Source organism: Pinus tabuliformis, chromosome 2_2 (genome assembly GCF_031772625.1).
Source record: "Pinus tabuliformis cultivar Carrire ecotype Pingquan chromosome 2_2, CPIR1, whole genome shotgun sequence".
Classification (NCBI taxonomy): Eukaryota; Viridiplantae; Streptophyta; class Pinopsida; order Pinales; family Pinaceae; genus Pinus; species Pinus tabuliformis.
This window is the reverse complement of record NC_142300.1, coordinates 885968082-885989364: the sequence shown is the minus strand read 5'-3', so window position 1 is coordinate 885989364 and position 21283 is coordinate 885968082. Positions and strand designations below refer to the sequence as shown.

The 21283-nt window shown below is 37.1% G+C and overlaps 1 protein-coding gene across 1 annotated transcript; it reads right to left on the bottom strand.

Moving 5' to 3' along the window:
- Positions 1–2108: 2108 nt before the first annotated feature.
- LOC149195863 (cysteine-rich repeat secretory protein 55-like) lies at positions 2109–2450 on the bottom strand. The gene has a single exon (XM_089408048.1). It carries the CDS (start codon positions 2448–2450, stop codon positions 2109–2111), a length of 342 nt encoding a protein of 113 aa, XP_089264174.1.
- Between the last annotated feature and the right edge of the window lie 18833 nt (positions 2451–21283).

The window sequence follows — 21283 nt, the reverse complement described above, 5'->3', positions numbered from 1 at the left end:
TACACTCAAATAGCAAAGGAATGGCCTCACACTGATCTGCGTCCCAACTGCTGGAAAACTGTCGTGCTGCTGCTGGAAATTGAATGAGGATTTGGGGCTGTTCCCCTCCTCAAAAAAGGTTGAAACTCTGGAATCGGACTCTACTCAAGAAACCCAGAAAAACGTAGAAAGCTTTCCTGGAATGGCCGACCCTCGAAAATCACCCCCTTGGGGTTTTGCGCAGTCTCTCAAGGCTCTACGCTGCCACTAAATGAAACCCTCCAGAAATCTGCTTGAAACCTCTGCCAAATCCCTCCTGTTGACCTCTACTGGTCAACTACCCATGCAGTACACCCCCTTTTCTTGGCAGAAAGGGGCAGCACCTGATCTACGTGTCCGTGCCAGCCTGCAGTCATCAGCAGCTTAATCATTTTGATTGTAAACCCAGTCTGCATGTATGAATTGTAAATAATCTTAGCAGATATGAGTCGTTTATGTGAATTGCCTAGGTGGACCTAACTTTCTAGTGGTAATCTACGTCCCGGAAGGTTTTTCGTCTCACCGATCCATGGATCGGCAGAGTTTTCCTTCAAACCTGACCCCAAAGCCGGGATGGATTTTGTCATTAGAACTTTAGGAGAATCCTAGTGTGTTGATCTGCTAGATTATAGTTGTGTCGCAGAACTGGGTGTTTTGTGAGGGTCTGTATTAAGTGGGTTTGTCCCCTTGAGATGTAAATTGTAAAAAGTCATCATGAAATGTGTCTTGAGTGTTGAAAATGTTTTAAATCCCCTTGTGAGTCCTAAGTCCTAGGTCCTAGGTGATGTTTCCGAAGGCTTAGTTCGATGATCCATTTAAAAAATGAAATAAAATAATAAAATAAATAAAAATTAAGAAATTTAAAAATTTAAAAAATGAAATAAAATAATAAATAATAAAAAATTTAAAAATTTAAAAAATGAAATAAATAAAAAATAAAAAAAAATTTAAAAATTTAAAAAGTGAAATAAAATAATAAATAATAAAAAAAAATTTAAGTGAATAAATCGACGGATAAGATCAAGAGATGTCTTGATCCTCATCAACGGTCGAGATTATTTCTACATGGATCATTCGAACTAGCCGTTGGGATCATTTCCTTTATATAGGGTCTTAGGTGGTCATTTTAGATCATTGGATCTGTGAGTCTGATACTGAAGAAGCTCTCTTGTAAATCTGTTTCTGGTTAATAAAAGAAGACTTTGGGGTCCATATCTTGCTGGTGTTACTCTCTTGGAATGCTGTGAGATCATTTCATTTTCTGCATATGTTATTTTCAACCATTAATAATAGCTTTTCGTAGAGTATTGTGAGCACAGGTATCTTGTTCACTTGCTAGGGTTTGAGAGTCGTTAGGGTTTCTGAAGTAATGGCAGGTATCTCCATTACTTTTTGAGATCTAGCAGCATTTTTGCCCTCTTTGCTGATGGTTGTTTCTGAGTTGTGCAGAAAAACCCTTATTGAAGAAGATTTGGTGGGCGTTAGGGGAAGTTCTCAGCTGAACCAGCCAACTCCCGCAAGCATTTTTTGTTGAGCTCAGTTGGATTTGATCATGGGTCTATCATTCAGTTTATTTTTTAATTTGCATGGGAGATTTTCTGAAGTTCTTCACAGTGAAAATCTGAAGGCTTTATTTCTTTAAAATATTTCTGTGCTCATTGCTGAATCTGGCTGTTAAGGGGCCAAAATCTGTACATTAATCAACTATTTTAGGGTTTCAAAATTTTCTGATCTGGGGTTTTGTATGTTTGATTTACACAGATTTTTCATTACGGTTTTGTTTTTCTTTTGCGTTTGCAGGTATAGGATTTTGTCTCTTTGCAATTGCAAGGCCACCGTCAATCTCCTTGCCCACTGCACCTGTAAATGATAAACGCCAATCCGATCACAATGTCTGCGTATTTCCTTTAATTGATTTGAAAGCCAGGAAATGTTTCCAAGGAGTGGTTCGCTCAGCGTATGTATCTTCCTGAGATTTGATTTACACAACCGATCTAAACCCTATGCTGTCGAAGGTATACACGGATAGGGTTCTTCAATTCTCAGCGTAAATGAATTCTGGGTTTGATGGTACGTTCGGAGGTGTAAAGCTAAAACGCCAGAGTCTCCATGAGATTCGCGACAGTGTAATTGAAAGCTTGAATATCATGGCTGCTCTTAACATTCTCAAGAGCATAGGAAACTTTGGTATCGAGATCAGAGGCGAAACTGTAATTCTCATAGCGAATGAAGCAGAATTCCAACTGAACACGAGCGCCTATGGCGTTTGGGCAGTCTTGATAAGCCATTTGTGAGGCTGCAGCGGAACAGCTTTGGCAGTCGTGGTGAGAGACGTCGGGCCTGCATTGCACAAGGCCGTAGACTCCACCATAAGTATATGTTGCCAATCCGCCATTGTGGGCGGCGGCTTTCACGACGGATTGCAATACCATATTGACGTTGCTCTCGTATTTACTGCCATTGCTGTATTTATTTACGTTGCAGAGACCGTAAATAAAAGGATCGGATTGCCCATCGACAGGTAAATCGCCAGACGGGACAGAAATATTCTCAGTTCAACGCATCATATCACCGTGTAGCCATTTCCCTTGGACATCTGAAATCGATCCATCCCCGCGTGCTTTAAATCGTTCCCTGGTCGAAGGTTTTCCGCGTTAAATTTTTTCATTGACTGGGTCAGGTATCATCGTTTCAACTCAGTGGGTCATTTTATATGCATTTGCGTCTTGATTAGCATTAGTGTTGACGGCTCAGCGTTCAGGCAGCTACGCTAGGACAGTCACAATTTCGATTTTGATTTTTTTTTTATTTTTTATTTTTTTAGATTTAGTTTATAACTTTTTGCCTAGTTTAATTTATGAATGAATTTTTGTTACGTTATCTTTTGGGCTTTGATGTGAATAAACAAAATATAAAATATAAAAAGGTTAATTTTTTTGATTTAGATTTGTTTTAGTTAGTTTTTGTGTTAGCCTTAGTTTCATTTTTATTTTTTTTATAGTTAGATTTTAGATTTAAGGAAATTTAAATTTTTTAATTAACTTTTGATTAAGTATTTTTTTTTTAAATAATAAAAATAAAAAAATAAAAAAAAATAATAATAATAATAAAATAATAAAAAGCATTTATTTAAATTAATTTAGGTTTAGTTTTATTTGTAATATAGTTTAGTTTTTAGAATAATTTCTAGTTTTCTTTTTAGATTAAAAAAAAAAAAAAAAATAAAAAAAATTCTTCATCAGATCCAGTTATTTTCGGAAATTGTCATATCTTTCATGCTGAGATCTAAATTTTCAAGTCGAGATACGAAATTGATATCTGGTTAATAATTCTTAATTTCGCTGTTGTTTAAAGCATTGATCAAAATTTGGATATCATTGTTGAGGTTTGGTCATTACAAGGCTTTGTGGTTTTAACAGATATCTTGCTTTTAATGATAAATGATTGTTGTTCATGGTCCATAGTTTTATATCATTTAACAAGTAATCATCTTTTAAGGAACTGGTCTGCTAAATTAATCAAATCCATCTAGTGCTTTTCATATCGTGTCTCGTGTCTCCCAACCAACTGGTCGACAGTTGGTCTCATCATCTCACAGGGTCTACCCCCCTTAACCGCGGGAGACAGGCTTAAACGGAGGGTTCGGGGATTAGAGTGACAGCCCCTGGTCTGAGCGTTGTCGTGTCAATCCGCGCGACAACATTTTTTGGCGCCGTTGCCGGGGAATACTTTTTCTCGGTGTTTCAAACGACGATCATCCTTCTCTTTTTTATCTTTTCATCTGGCCCGGCAACGCCAACATTTTTTGGCGCCGTTGCCGGGGATAGAGTTTTTCTCTTCCTGGAGTTTCATCAAGTTTTATCTTCTCATCTTTCTCATCTCTCATTTGAGCTGGCAGATTCGACCTTTGAGGGTTATCATTTGGATCTTGCATTGCCTCATCAACATATCTTCGGTGTGTTTCTTGTTTGGGTGGCGACTCCATTTTCTCATTTTTCCCAGACAAGAAGCCTTCCTCATATTTGCTTGTGATTCCTTTTTGGATCTTAGAATCAGATTCATTGTTCAAGTGGCGACTCCACTTATTTCATCTCTTGATTTTCTTGAGCAGAGATCTAGTTCTATCATTCATCTAATCCCTTATCATTCATCATGGATTATTCAAGCCATGTCGTTTTACTGAACATCTCCATGATTTTCCGGAAGATGCCATTCCTAAGTTACCTATTTTCTCGGGTGGTGATCCAATCGCTGTTAGAAGGCATCTAGTCTTGTTTACTCGCATCATGATCATATACTGTAGATCCCCTCAGTTTAATCATGAAGATATCAAAATGCGCCTATTTGCCCTTTCTTTAGAAGATGATGCTTTGAATTGGTTTAACAATTTTCCAAAGGAATCTTTCACTTCTTTAGAAGACATTGTCGATGCTTTTAAAAATAGATATGATTATCCAAACAGCTTGCCTTCTGCCTCTAAAATTGTGCAACAGAATGAAAGTAATTTGATAAGAGGTCCCGCTGAAAGATCCCAAGACGATTCATCATGTCAAAATGTGTCATCCACCGGAAATATTGCAGATCAAGTTTTTGATAGTGAAAAATCAGGGACAAATGACAATGAAAGGGAAGAGCAAAAACAAATTTTACGAGATCTAATGATGCTGGTGAGAAATATGGAAATCAATCAAACTAATTATGTCAATGATGTGAAAACTTTATGCACCCACCTGGAAAAACGTAATAGGGAGATTGAGGTCACAAAAAATCAGCATGCTAAAGAAATTGAGGCCATGAAAACTAAATATGAAACAGAAATTGGAAATATGCATAGCAAGATGTCAGTCTTAGAGGAAAATATGGTGACCATGAAAGTTGATCATGATAGGGAAATTGACTCTATGCAAAACAAGTTACTAACTATGGAAGAGGAAATGACTATCATGACGTTCAATCATAATAATCAGTTGGCTGACATGCAAGCGAATCATAAAGAAAAAATAAATTTCATGCAGCATTACTTGATGGACATAAAGGAAAAGAACAATAAAATGATAAAAGACATGGAAGATCATCATGCCAGACAAATCGGTGATATAAAGGTTGAACACTCTAGACAGATGGATGCCATTAGAATACAGGTTCAAAGGTTTCAGCAATTAGAAGATGAAAGAAACCAGGTAACATCAACAGATCAGGAATCTTCTCATTTGCTGCAACAAGCTCCATCTTATTATGAGGAGGTTATTGATTCGATTGAAAGATGGTTAATTGAAGGTGATCCGGATAGACTTAAGAATGATAAAGATCAGATGCGAGCTAAAGAAAGACATATCACGCATACTTCATCTGATAGTTTTGAAACAAAAAGTTCCAGGTCATCAGTAATTCAACCTGCCAGAAAGAAAAAGCGCAAGAGAAAGAAAATGAGAAGAAGATTTGACGCATCAGATGGCCGCGAGCAGCTTGATTTTCGGATAGGAAAGAGTCCTACCATATGCAAAATTGGACATGGCACATCCGACAAGCAGCCGACAGATTTGCCTGAAAGCAGGCAAATGCTCAGTATGCACTTTATTGAACACATCTGATGCCATGGGGCGTCTTTTGTATCGTATTTCTAACCCTACTCCTTGTTTTTCCGCATTTTCATTTCTGCTTTAGATAGTTAATAAATGAAGAGCTTTTTTCTTTCCTGTGCTTAATGTATATGCTGATTTTTTGGATGGACGCTACTTATTCTTGTGTTGTATGGATGCAGATTCTGGATTCTCACATTCCTGCAAGCAGCAACGTGTCCCCAAGTAGAGCCAGATGTTGACCTCTACTGGTCAACTACCCATGCAGTACACCCCCTTTTCTTGGCAGAAAGGGGCAGCACCTGATCTATGTGTCCGTGCCAGCCTGCAGTCATCAGCAGCTTAATCATTTTGATTGTAAACCCAGTCTGCATGTATGAATTGTAAATAATCTTAGCAGATATGAGTCGTTTATGTGAATTGCCTAGGTGGACCTAACTTTCTAGTAGTAATCTACGTCCCGGAAGGTTTTTCGTCTCACCGATCCATGGATCGGCAGAGTTTTCCTTCAAACCTGACCCCAAAGCTGGGATGGATTTTGTCATTAGAACTTTAGGAGAATCCTAGTGTGTTGATTTGCTAGATTATAGTTGTGTCGCAGAACTGGGTGTTTTGTGAGGGTCTGTATTAAGTGGGTTTGTCCCCTTGAGATGTAAATTGTAAAAAAGTCATCATGAAATGTGTCTTGAGGGTTGAAAATGTTTTAAATCCCCTCGTGAGTCCTAAGTCCTAGGTCCTAGGTGATGTTTCCGAAGGCTTAGTTCGATGATCCATTTAAAAAATGAAATAAAATAATAAAATAAATAAAAATTAAGAAATTTAAAAATTTTAAAAATGAAATAAAATAATAAATAATAAAAAATTTAAAAAATGAAATAAATAAAAAATAATAAAAAATTTAAAAATTTAAAAAGTGAAATAAAATAATAAATAATAAAAAAAAATTTAAGTGAATAAATCGACGGATGAGATCAAGAGATGTCTTGATCCTCATCAACGGTCGAGATCATTTCTACATGGATCATTCGAACTAGCCGTTGGGATCATTTCCTTTATATAGGGTCTTAGGTGGTCATTTCAGATCATTGGATCTGTGAGTCTGATACTTGTTGACCTCTACTGGTCAACTACCCATGCAGTACACCCCCTTCTTTTTCTTTGTCAGAAAGGGGTAGCACCTGAACGACGTGTCCGTGCCAGCCTACAGTCATCAGCAGCTTGATCATTTCAATTGTAAACCCAGTCTGCATGTATGAATTGTAAATAATCTAAGCAGATCAGAGTCATGTATGTAAAATTGCCTAGGTGGACCTAACTTTCTATGATAATCTATGTCCCGGAAGGTTTTTCGTCTCACCGATCCATGGACCGGCAGAGTTTTCCTTCAAACCTGACCCCAAAACCGAGATGCATTTTGTCATTAGAACTTTAGGAGAATCCTAGTGTGTTAATCTGCTAGATTATAGTTGTGTCGCAGAACTGGGTGATTGATGAGGGTCTGTATTAAGTGGGTTTGTCCCCTTGAGATGTAAATTGTAAAAAGTCATCATGAAATGTGTCTTGAGGGTTGAAAATGTTTTAAATCCCCTCGTGAGTCCTAAGTCCTAGGTCCTAGGTGATGTTTCCAAAGGCTTAGTTTGATGATCCATTTAAAAAATGAAATAAAATAATAAAATAAATAAAAATTAAGAAATTTAAAAATTAAAAAAAAAAATAATAATAATAAATAATAAAAAAAATTGAAAAATTATAAAAAAAATAATAATAAAAAATTTAAAAATTTAAAAAATAATAATAAAAAAATTAATTGAATAAATCGACGGATGAGATCAAGATATGTCTTGATCCTCATCAAGGGTCGAGATCATTTCTACATGGATCAATCGAACTAGCCGTTGGAACATTTCCTTTAAATAGGGTGCTAGGAGTCATTTTTGACGAATTGGATCTGTGAGTCAGATACTGAAGAAGCTCTCTTGTAAATCTATTTCTGGTTAATAAAGGAAGACTTTGGGGTCCATATCTTGTTGGTGTTACTCTCTTAAAATGCTGTGAGATTGTTTCATTTTCTGCATATGTTATTTTCAGCCGTTAATCATAGCTTTTTGTAGAGTATTGTGAGCACAGGTATCTTGTTTACTTGTTGGGGTTTGGGTGTTGTTAGGGTTTCTGAAGTAATGGCAGGTATCTCCATTACTTCCTGAGATCTAGCAGCATTTTTGCCCTCTTTGTTGACAATTGTTTTGAGCTGTGCAGAAAACATCGTTGAAGAAAATTTTGTGGGCGTTCGGGGAAGTTCTCGGCTGAACCAGCCAACTCCCGCAAGCATTTTGTGTTGAGCCCAGTTGGATTTGATCCTGGGTCTATCATTCGGTTTTTTTTTTTTTTTGCATGAGGGATTTTCTGAAGTTCTTCACAGTGAAAATCTGAGAATATTTATTTCTTTAAAATATTTCTGTGCTTACTGCTGAAATCTGGCTGTTAAGGGGCCAAATCTGTACATTTATCAACTGTTCTAGGGTTTCAAAATTTTGTTCAGGTTCAATTAGGGTTTTCAGTTTCTTGGTTTTAGGAATATTTTTCCTTTGGGTGATTTTGTCCTTTTCAGGTTACCAGAAACAATGACATGAACCTGTGATCAGCAAGCCAGCGAACCTGTGGACTCGCATGCCTTTCGATACTACGCAGTCACCTATGCATTATTATCATGAAGGTCGAATCTGTATCATGTTAATGGAATTGATCAGTGAGGCTGTCATGGCATAATCTCTCCTCCAAAACCGCTGACAAATTCTCTGCATTAATCAAAGACAGAGGGTGATATCCTGAAACGTGGCTGCGTGGGCATCAAATTTTTTAACATGCCGGCAGCAGGGCCAGACAATGCGAAGATCTCAGCGTTGATTCTCAACGTATGTATGTATCCATGCACAGAGAGAAGGGCGTGACTACGTACAGCCGACGAATAAATTTTTTTTTTAGTGCTCAGCATACCCAAGGTCGTCCCGCGGGCCTGTCGAACGCTTCACCTGAGCATCATGTTATTTATGGGCCAAGCATCTTCTGTGAAAGCATTGAGGGTGCAAGATATAGTTTCGCTGCTCCCTCTATTCCATCACCGGTAGCTATTCGGTGTGAGAGATCCAGGTAACACATTTTTTCGGCATTTAGGGTGGACTGTATGTGCATAGCTCTCCGCCGATCGACTGTGCATCAACCATCCCGCGGTTCTAAAGGATTTGTCCGTAGATCTTGTTTTTGTCGGCGTAGCAGGTAAGTCATACGTTCTGCGTTTCAATTTTCTTGCTGAGGGTTAGGTGTAATACGTCTCACCGTTAGACATTTTTTTTATGCGTAGTTAGGCATTATTCATAGTTTTGATTTTTTTTTTTTTTTTTGTTCCATTTTCATTTATAAAAATTCGAAAAATAAATTTCAATGCATTTTACTTTTTAGCGTAGGCAAAAGTCATATCATAGTTTGATTCTTAAGATTTTAACTTTAATTTTTAGTTAGATTTTGTTTTTGATTTCGTTTCTTTTAAAAATATATTATGAAAATAAAATTGCGGTTTGCCTTTTAACGTAGATTTTTTTAAATTTATATAGTTTGTTTTATTTTTTAATGTTTAGATTTAGCTCTTTCGTAGGATTTACTTTAGATTTTAGTTAGACTTTGGTTTAAATTTTTTAGATTTTAAATTTTTTAAAAAAATCGTTTAGTTTTTCTATAGATTTTTATCATATAAATATATATATATATATATAAAAAAAAAAAAAAAAAACAAAAAAAACAAAAAATTGGAAATTTTTATGTCCAATTATTTTCGGAAATTGTCATATCTTTCATGATGAGATCTAAATTTTCAAGTTGAGATACGAATACGATATCTGGTTAATGATTCATGACTCGTGGTGGTTTAAAGCATTCATCTTTCTAAATTTTCAGTTGCTGGATATTGTTAAGAGCATTGTGATTTAGCTGATTCCTTTTGATGACAAATGATTGCTGTTCACGTTTTATGTTTCTATATCATCTAACTAATAATCGTTTTAATAAAAATCTCTTAAGGCACTGGTCTGCTAAGTTAATCAAATCCATCGAGTGCTTTTTTACATCGTATCTCGTGTCTCCCAACCAACTTGTCGACAGTTGGTCACATCATCTCACAGGGTCTACCCCCCTTAGCCGCGGGAGACAGGCTTAAACGGAGAGACCGGGGATCAGAGTGACAGCCCCCGGTCTGAGCGTTGTCGTGTCAATCCGCGCGACAACATTTTTTGGCGCCGTTGCCGGGGATTTTGTTTTCTCGGCATTTCATCATCTTTTCATCATTCATCGTTCATCTGTCTATCATTCGTTTGAGCCGGCAACGCCAACATTTTTTGGCGCCGTTGCCGGGGACATTGTTTTCTCGGCGTTTCAAACGACAAATCATTTTTCTCATTTCTTATCTCTTCATCTGGCCCGGCAACGCCAACATTTTTGGCGCCGTTGCCGGGGACAGAGTTTTTCTGTTCCTGGAGTTTCATCGACATTCATCTTCTCATCTTTCTCATCTCTCATTTGAGCTGGCAGATTCAACCTTTGGGGTTATCATTTGGATCTTTCATTGCCTTATCAGTGTCTCTTCGGTGTGTTTCTTGTTTGGGTGGCGACTCCACTTTCTCATTTTTCCCAGACAAGAAGCTTCCCTCATATCTGCTTGTGATTACTTTTTGGATCCTAGAATCAGATTCATTGTTCAAGTGGCGACTCCACTTCTCTCATCTCTTAATTTTCTTGAGCAGAAATCTCTTTCTATAATCCATTTGATCCCTTATTGTTCATCATGGATTATTCATTTAAACCATGTCATTTTACTGATAATATCCATGATCTTCCGAAAGAGGCCGTTGGTAAATTATTTAAGTTCTCGGGTGGTGATTCGGTCACTGTTAAACAGCATTTAAACATGTTTACTTGTGTAATGATCTTATATTGTAGATTTCCTCAATATAATCATGAAGATTTCAATATGCGTCTATTTGTCCATTCTTTAGGGGTGATGCCTTGAATTGGTTTAATAATTTTCCTAATGATTTTTTCACTTCTTTACAAGACATTCTCATTGCTTTTAAAGATAGATATGATAGTCCAAACAGCTTGCCTTCTACCTCTAAAATTGTGCAAACGAAAGAAAGTAATCTTGTAAAAAATCCAGTTGTTGAAGAAAGTCTTCAAGATCAGAATGTGTCATCAACCGGAAATATTGCAGATCATCATAGTGGAAAATCATGGACAAATGACAATGAAAAAGAAGAGCAAAAGCAAATTATACGAGACCTAATGATGCTAGTGAGAAATATGGAAATCAATCAAACTAATTATGTCAATGATGTGAAAACTTTATGCACCCATCTGGAAAAACGTAACAGGGAGATTAAGGTCACGCAAAATCACCATGCTAAAGAAATTGAGGCCATAAAAACTAATTATGAAACAGAAATTAGAATCATGCAAAGCAGGTTGTCAGTCTTAGAGGAAAATGTGGTGACCATGAAAGCTGATCATGATAAGGAAATTGACTCTATGCAAAACAAGTTATTAACTATGGATGACGAAATGACTATCATGACGTTCAATCATAATAATCAAGTGGCTGACATGCAAGCGAATCATAAAGAAGAAATAAATTTTATGCAGCATTGCTTGATGGACATAAAGGAAAAGAATGTTAAAGTAATAAAAGACATGCAAGAACACCATGCCAGACAAATCAGTGCTACAAAGGTTGAACACTCTAGTCAGATGGATGCCATTAAAATACAAGTTCAAAGGTTTCAGCAACTGGCAGAGGATAAGAGAAACCAACAAACATCAACATATCAGGAGTCTTCTCATTTGCTGCAACAAGATTCATCTTATTATTGGGAGGTTGTTGATTCGATTGAAAGATGGTTGATTGAGGGTGATCCAGACAGACTTAAGAATGATAAAGATAAGATGCAAGATGAAGAAAGACATAGCACGCATATCTTACATACTTCATCTGATAGCTTTGAAACAGAAAGTACCAGGTCATCAGTAATTCAACCAGCCAGAAAGAAAAAGCGCAAGAGAAAAGAAGATAAGACGAAGATTTGATACTTCAAACGGCCGTGAGCAGCTTGATTTTCGGATAGGAAAAAGTCCTACCATATGCAAAATTGGACATGGCACATCCGACAAGCAGCCCACAGATTTGCCTGAAAGCAGGCAAATGCTCAGTATGCACTATATTGAACACATCTGATGCCATGGGGCATCCTTTGTATCGTATTTCTAACCCTACTTCTTGTTTTTTCAGCATTCTTATTTCTGCTTTAGATAGTTAATAAATGAAGAGCTTTTATCTTTATTGTGCTTAATGTATATGATGATTTTTTTGGATGGACGCTACTTATTTTTGTGTTGTATGGATGCAGATTCTGGATTCTCACATTCCTGCAAGCAGCAACGTGTCCCCAAGTAGAGCCAGATGTTGACCTCTACTGGTCAACTACCCATGCAGTACACCCCCTTCTTTTTCTTTGTCAGAAAGGGGTAGCACCTGAACGACGTGTCCGTGCCAGCCTACAGTCATCAGCAGCTTGATCATTTCAATTGTAAACCCAGTCTGCATGTATGAATTGTAAATAATCTAAGCAGATCAGAGTCATGTATGTAAAATTGCCTAGGTGGACCTAACTTTCTATGATAATCTATGTCCTTGAAGGTTTTTCGTCTCACCGATCCATGGATCGGCAGAGTTTTCCTTCAAACCTGACCCCAAAACCGGGATGCATTTTGTCATTAGAACTTTAGGAGAATCCTAGTGTGTTAATCTGCTAGATTATAGTTGTGTCGCAGAACTGGGTGATTGATGAGGGTCTGTATTAAGTGGGTTTGTCCCCTTGAGATGTAAATTGTAAAAAGTCATCATGAAATGTGTCTTGAGGGTTGAAAATGTTTTAAATCCCCTCGTGAGTCCTAAGTCCTAGGTCCTAGGTGATGTTTCCAAAGGCTTAGTTCGATGATCCATTTAAAAAATGAAATAAAATAATAAAATAAATAAAAATTAAGAAATTTAAAAAAAAATAATAATAATAAATAATAAAAAAAATTGAAAAAAAAAAAAAAATTATAAAAAAAATTTATAAAAAAAATAATAATAAAAAATTTAAAAAATAATAATAAAAAAATTAATTGAATAAATCGACGGATGAGATCAAGAGATGTCTTGATCCTCATCAAGGGTCGAGATCATTTCTACATGGATCAATCGAACTAGCCGTTGGAACATTTCCTTTAAATAGGGTGCTAGGAGTCATTTTTGACGAATTGGATCTGTGAGTCAGATACTGAAGAAGCTCTCTTGTAAATCTGTTTCTGGTTAATAAAGGAAGACTTTGGGGTCCATATCTTGCTGGTGTTACTCTCTTAAAATGCTGTGAGATTGTTTCATTTTCTGCATATGTTATTTTCAGCCGTTAATCATAGCTTTTTGTAGAGTATTGTGAGCACAGGTATCTTGTTCACTTGCCGGGGTTTGGGTGCTGTTAGGGTTTCTGAAGTAATGGCAGGTATCTCCATTACTTCCTGAGATCTAACAGCATTTTTGCCCTCTTTGTTGACAATTGTTTTGAGCTGTGCAGAAAACATCATTGAAGGAAATTTTGTGGGCGTTCGGGGAAGTTCTCGGCTGAACCAGCCAACTCCCGCAAGCATTTTGTGTTGAGCCCAGTTGGATTTGATCCTGGGTCTATCATTCGGTTTTTTATTTTTTTTGCATGAGAGATTTTCTGAAGTTCTTCACAGTGAAAATCTGAGAATCTTTATTTCTTTAAAATATTTATGTGCTTACTGCTGAAATTTGGATGTTAAGGGGCCAAATCTGTACATTTATCAACTGTTCTAGGGTTTCAAAATTTTGTTCAGGTTCAATTAGGGTTTTCAGTTTCTTGGTTTTAGGAATATTTTTCCTTTGGGTGCTTTTGTCCTTTTCAGGTTACTAGAAACAATGACATGAACCTGTGATCAGCAAGCCAGCGAACCTGTGGACTCGCATGCCTTTCGATACTACACAGTCACTTATGCATTATTATCATGAAGGTTGAATCTGTATCATGTTAATGGAATTGATCAGTGAGGCTGTCATGGCATAATCTCTCCTCCAAAACCGCTGACAAATTCTCTGCATTAATCAAAGACAGAGGGTGATATCCTGAAACGTGGCTGCGTGGGCATCAAATTTTTTAACATGCCGGCAGCAGGGCTAGACAATGCGAAGATCTCAGCGTTGATTCTCAACATATGTATGTATTCATGCACAGAGAGAAGGGCGTGACTACGTACAGCCGACGAATAATTTTTTTTTTTAGTGCTCAGCATACCCAAGGTCGTCCCGCGGGCCTGTCGAACGCTTCACCTGAGCATCACGTTATTTATGGGCCAAGCATCTTCTGTGAAAGCATTGAGGGTGCAAGATATAGTTTCGCTGCTCCCTCTATTCCATCACCGGCAGCTATTCGGTGTGAGAGATCCAGGTAACGCATTTTTTCGACATTTAGGGTGGACTGTATGTGCATAGCTCTCCGCCGATCGACTGTGCATCAACCATCCCGCGGTTCTAAAGGATTTGTCCATAGATCTTGTTTCTGTCGGCGTAGCAAGTAAGTCATACGTTCTGCGTTTCGATTTTCTTGCTGAGGGTTAGGTGTAATATGTCTCACCGTTAGACATTTTTTTATGCGTAGTTAGGCATTACTCATAGTTTTGATTTTTTTTTTTTGTTTTGTTCCGTTTTCAATTATAAAAATTCGAAAAAGAAATTTCAATGCATTTTAATTTTTAGCGTAGGCAAAAGTCGTATCATAGTTTGATTCTTAAGATTTTAACTTTAGTTTTTAGTTAGATTTTGTTTTTGATTTCGTTTCTTTTAAAAATATATTATGAAAATAAAATTGCGATTTGCCTTTTAACGTAGATTTTTTTTAATTTATATAGTTTGTTTTATTTTTTAATGTTTAGATTTAGCTCTTTCGTAGGATTTACTTTAGATTTTAGTTAGACTTTGGTTTAAATTTTTTAGATTTTAAATTTTTTTTAAAAATCGTTTAGTTTTTCTATTGATTTTTATTATATATATATATATATAAAAAAAAAAAAAATTGGAAATTTTTAGGTTCAGTTATTTTCGGAAATTGTCATATCTTTCATGCTGAGATCTAAATTTTCAAGTCGAGATGCGAATAGGATATCTGGTTAATGGTTTATGACTCGTGGTGGTTTAAAGCATTCATCTTTCTAAACTTTCAGTTGCTGGATATCGTTTTGATCATTTTAAGAGCATTGTGATTTAGCTGATTCCTTTTGATGACAAATGATTGTTGTTCACGTTTTATGTTTCTATGTCATCTAACTAATAATCGTTTTAATAACAATCTCTTAAGGCACTGGTCTGCTAAGTTAATCAAATCCATCGAGTGCTTTTTACATCGTATCTCGTGTCTCCCAACCAACTGGTCGACAGTTGGTCACATCATCTCACAGGGTCTACCCCCCTTAGCCGCGGGAGACAGGCTTAAACAGAGAGACCGGGGATCAGAGTGACAGCCCCCAGTCTGAGCGTTGTCGTGTCAATCCGCGCGACAACAATACTGAAGAAGCTCTCTTGTAAATCTGTTTCTGGTTAATAAAAGAAGACTTTGGGGTCCATATCTTGCTGGTTTTACTCTCTTGGAATGTTGTGAGATCATTTTATTTTCTGCTTATGTTATTTTCAGCCATTAATAATAGCTTTTTGTAGAGTATTGTGAGCACAGGTATCTTGTTCACTTGCTAGGGTTTGAGTGCTGTTAGGGTTTCTGAAGTAATGGCAGGTATCTCCATTACTTTTTGAGATCTAGCAGCATTTTTGCCCTCTTTACTGATGGTTGTTTCTGAGCTGTGCAGAAAAACCCTTATTGAAGAAGATTTGGTGGGCGTTAGGGGAAGTTCTCGGCTGAACCAGCCAACTCCCGCAAGCATTTTTTGTTGAGCCCAGTTGGATTTGATCCTGGGTCTATCATTCAGTTTTATTTTCTAATTTGCATGGGAGATTTTCTGAAGTTCTTCACAGTGAAAAACCTGAAATCTTTATTTCTTTAAAATATTTCTGTACTTACTGCTGAATCTGGCTGTTAAGGGGCCAAAATCTGTACATTAATCAGCTGTTTTAGGGTTTCAAAATTTTCTGATCTAGGGTTTTGTATGTTTGCTTTACACAGATTTTTCATTAGGGTTTTGTTTTTCTTTTGCGTTTGCAGGTATAGGATTTTGTCTCTTTGCAATTGCAGGGCCGCCGTCAATCTCCTTGCCCACTGCACCTGTAAATGATAAACGCCAATCCGATCACAATGTCTGCGTATTTCCTTTAATTGATTTGAAAGCCAGGAAATGTTTCCAAGGCGTGGTTCGCTCAGCGTATGTATCTTCCTGAGATTTGATTTACACAACCGATCTAAACCCTATGCTGTCGAAGGTATACACGGACAGGGTTCTTCAATTCTCAGCGTAAATGAATTCTGGGTTTGATGGTACGTTCGGAGGTGTAAAGCTAAAACGCCAGAGTCTCCATGAGATTCGCGACAGTGTAATTGAAAGCTTCAATATCATTGCTGCTCTTAACATTCTCAAGAGCGTAGGAAACTTTGGTATCGAGATCAGAGAAGACACCGTAATTCTCATAGAAAATGAAGCAGAATTCCAACTGAACACGAGCGCCTATAGCGTTTGGCAGTCTTGATAGGCCATTTGTGAGGCTGCAGCGGAACAGCTTTGGCAGTCGCTGTGAGAGACGTCGGGCCTGCATTTCACAAGGCCGTAGACTCCACCATAAGTATATGTTGCCAATACGTCATTGTGGGCGGTGGTTTTCACGATGGATTGCAATACCATATTGACGTTGCTCTCGTATTTACTGCCATTGCTGTATCTATTTACGTTGCAGAGACCATAAATAAAAGGATCGGATTGCCCATTGACAGGTAAATCGCCAGACGGGACAGAAATATTCTCAGTTCAGCGCATCATATCATCGTGTAGCCATTTCCCTTGGACATCTGAAATCGATCCATCCCTGCGTGCTTTAAATCGTTCCCTGGTCGAAGGTTTTCCGCGTTAAATTTTTTCATTGACTGGGTCAGGTATCATCGTTTCAACTCAGTGGGTCATTTTATATGCATTTGCGTCTTGATTAGCATTAGTGTTGACGGCTCAGCGTTCAGGGAGTTACGCTAGGACAGTCACGATTTCGATTTTGATTTTTTTTTATTTTTTTTAGATTTAGTTTATAACTTTTTGCCTAGTTTAATTTATGAATGAATTTTTGTTACGTTATCTTTTGGGCTTTGATGTGAATAAACAAAATATAAAATATAAAAAGGTTAATTTTTTTGATTTAGATTTGTTTTAGTTAGTTTTTGTGTTAGCCTTAGTTTCATTTTTATTTTTTTTATAGTTAGATTTTAGATTTAAGGAAATTTAAATTTTTTAATTAACTTTTGATTAAGTATTTTTTTTTTTAAATAATAAAAATAAAAAAATAATAATAAAATAATAAAAAGCATTTATTTAAATTAATTTAGGTTTAGTTTTATTTGTAATATAGTTTAGTTTTTAGAATAATTTCTAGTTTTCTTTTTAGATTTAAAAATAAAAATAAAAAAATTCTTCGTCAGATCCAGTTATTTTCGGAAATTGTCATATCTTTCATGCTGAGATCTAAATTTTCAAGTCGAGATACGAAATTGATATCTGGTTAATAATTCTTAATTTCGCTGTTGTTTAAAGCATTGATCAAAATTTGGATATCATTGTTGAGGTTTGGTCATTACAAGGCTTTGTGGTTTTAACAGATATCTTGCTTTTAATGATAAATGATTGTTGTTCATGGTCCATATTTTTATATCATTTAACAAGTAATCATCTTTTAAGGCACTGGTCTGCTAAATTAATCAAATCCATCTAGTGCTTTTCATATCGTGTCTCGTGTCTCCCAACCAACTGGTCGACAGTTGGTCTCATCATCTCACAGGGTCTACCCCCCTTAGCCGTGGGAGACAGGCTTAAACGGAGGGATCGGGGATCAGAGTGACAGCCCCCGGTCTGAGCGTTGTCGTGTCAATCCGCGCGACAACACCTCCAATATGCAAGGGCTGATCCCCTGCTCAATCTCCCAGCACAAATCCTACTGCAAACCCTCAAGCCAGAACTCCTACCAGAAAGAATTGCGTCATCCCTCCTAGTGCTGCGCAGTCCTCCAAGATGCTCAATCCTCCTGCCAGAAATGCTGATGGAACTACTGCCAAAATGCTGATGAAAATACCTTGCCCGAGTAGGCACTCGAAGTCCCCCGGGGCTAAGGGTGAGATCTCCGAACGGAGACACTCAATGCACTAAACAATGCTGCAGACTAGCTAAACAACCAGCGTGCTCTAAGTCGAAGTGACTAGCTCAAATGCACATCTCACCTCCTCCAATGTAATTCCTCTCTTGCCACGTGTTTCTTCCCTTCTGCGCAGTCCCTCCAAGTGTCTGCATGGGCTCCATCTCTGCGTCCCCCTTTGGCCCCCTTGGCTCCCCTTTAAGTCACAACGTTGTGCTACTAGGAAGTGACTTTTATTCTAAAAGTGAGTTATGTCCCTTTTTCTCACTTTTTATTTATAAATAACTATAGAAGGAAAAAATTGAGCAAAATCAAATATTCCAATTAGCTATGGCTAATTAGGAATATTACAATATTGCATAAATTACGGAAGTAGAATCTAAAATGATGTAATTTTTTAGTTTAAGGGGCTTGTTGGAAGGAAATGTTATAGTAAAATTTGGCAACCCAGTGGAAAGCCTCACTAGGTCTATGCAACAATGAGATCAACCACAACTATCACTTTAGTGGTTTTTCTCCTAATATTTTGTGATTAGATATTATCCCCACAAGCAAGGCCTCCCCAACAAGTATCAAAGACTTAAGTAACCCAAGGATTCCCAAGTTAAATACCCTCTAAGTAACCTACTAAATCTAAACAACTTAGAAATGTATTCAACAAGGTAATTCTCAATGTAAAAAAGAGATAAGGAAGTGATGGCTAAGTCTAGAGGGCTGAGGTAAGTCCTAGAGATGCTCAAATAGTTTCCAAAGACATACCACAATTAATTAAAGGATTTTTGTTATAAAATAGGTTTTGAGATAATGACACTTTACATCATGCAAAATTTATGACAGCAATGATAAAGTAGCCCACAAATGATGGTTATCAATAAAATATTAAAGCCAAGCATATAGGTAAAAAAGAGAGGCTAAAACAAAGTTTTCAATGGCTGAATTGGACACAACAGCTAGGAAAACCTAGATGTAAGAGCTAAAGATGGCGGGAGCTAAAGAAAAGGGCCAAGGAAAGATGGAGTAACAGATCTATATTATGATCAAGATGGTATCCCTCACAAAAGGGTTCTATCATAAGATCCTAAATCTTGTGTTATAGATATGACCAAGATAATAAGATGCATCTTGGCATCATGAAAGCATCAGAAAAAAGAGCTCGTGACATCACCATGCGAATCATGAAGGACAAAATCCATGGGAGACAAAAATGTAGGATATAGCTCTTGAGAATCTCCGTGGACATTGTGAGAAAGGAAGAACTCATCCACAACAAGGTTCATCATACATCAAGTCAAAAATGAAACATTTTCCAGATGGGGATATACAAAGATCCTCAAGATTCTCTTATAGTATCCTCATTGAAGGGTTCACTAATCTAGAGAGGAAGCAAGTGTTTCATTAGAAACTCCAACTTATGAAATTCATGGGATGAAGCTATTAAGGAAGCTATTAAAAGAAGCCTAGATGACCTAAACGTAAAATAAGGTATGTACGCTTGTGTTTAATATTATAATGTCATGTCATATGGTTGTAGGTAACATGGATCATTGCTTATATCTTAAGAAACATGATCAAGAAGAAAAAGGATCTCCTCCTCTGAAAGGATGCAGGAAGGCATAAGTCACACTAGATGAAATCAACATAATATGTCCTCATATGAAGTATGAGGTGGTTGACTACAATGAAAAAACTCTGATTGAAAGTTATTGGGAATGAAATGTGTGAGGAAGGAAGAGATCATGAGATATGCAACCCTGATGAAGGCGATCAACATCCAAAATACCAAGAATATTTGACTAGGAAATCTCCCGGAAAGATATGAAGACTCTGATGAAAGTCTGAAAAAGGATGAAGACCCTTGACAATGGATATATTTGGGAGATGTGTCAATATGTGTGCAGGATGCTGATACCTACAAGAACGTGTCATGATGAAGATCCATCTTGTAAGGTATGATTTGATTTAATATGATGTTTTGATTTCTTGAATAATATCTGGATAAGTTCATGCAAGGCTACTCGAACAAGAGTTGTAAGTACAAGTAAAACTAGCATTCATGTGTTGGATGGAAGAAGCATGATGAGAAAGAAGTGGTCATATGAAGAAGGTTCCAGATATATACCAAGAAATCCACTTTCCATGAAGAAAGGAATGACATGCCGAACTAAGGAGGAAAGTGATCTATGGTTGTTTCCCTACAAGAAAGAAGCTACTGAATTTCATGACATCAAGGAAAGAAGTTGACCGAGCAGCTGAAGGACCCACGAAGAAGTCGCTAATGTATAGGAGAGTCCCTAGCTAAAAGGGAGCTCTGACAAGTCCCTGATTAAGAGAGAGCTTGGGCAAGTTCATGCTCAGAGGGATATTGGGCACATTCCTTCAAGGAATGGGCATATCTTCCCTAGTTGAGAGGGAGAGATAGACACGGCTTTCTTGTCTTCACTTTGGAAGAAAGAATGAAGGATTGGGTAATCATCTGGCATCCGATGTTCTTTGAGGATGTGTAGGGCATCCAAGATAAGAGTAGGAAAGAGGATCGATATTCTTTGAGGGTTTGGAACCCAAGATAAGAATAGTCTTAGAAGGTATACTTAGTGAACACCTCGGTGGGTATGTACCTTGAGAGACAATGATGAAGGTGTCTATAGTCATTGGTCTCGCCAACATTGTGCTCTGATCTGATGAGAGATAGAGCTGTCAATCAAGGCCTTATTGTGGAAACAATGTTGGTTACTATGATGCTATACAGATGGGTTACCAATCCGATTCTTCTTATGAGAAATTCTTCATTTTGAGAATGACCAAGTACCATTATGAATACCTCCCTAGTTAAGAGGGAATGTTGAAGAAAAGGGTAACTAGGTTCGGTCTTCATAAAGACATTGTAATTATGATTTTTGTAAATAAGAAAATGAATTTATTATTATGCTTGCTTAATGGGTTTCATGAGCAAGAATTTTTATAGATGGCTCCCATTAAGAGCCTTAGGATTTATTTTTGAAGGTCAATGTCATACAGGAAGAACCCTTCTTGGGCATGTATCAAATATATTTGAGTCAACCTAGTGTTTAGATCAGCCCTCCAAAGACAAGAACAATCCTCTTGATGAAGGCGGCCAACAAATCGAATTAAAAGCAGTCATGTCGGCTCAAAGTTAGGAGACACAATGGTTCACTATCATGTCGGCTTATATTCAAGGCTAACCACTATTTATAGGCAGCTAAGGTCCTCACAGAAAGACAAAATTGTGGACATCTTTGCC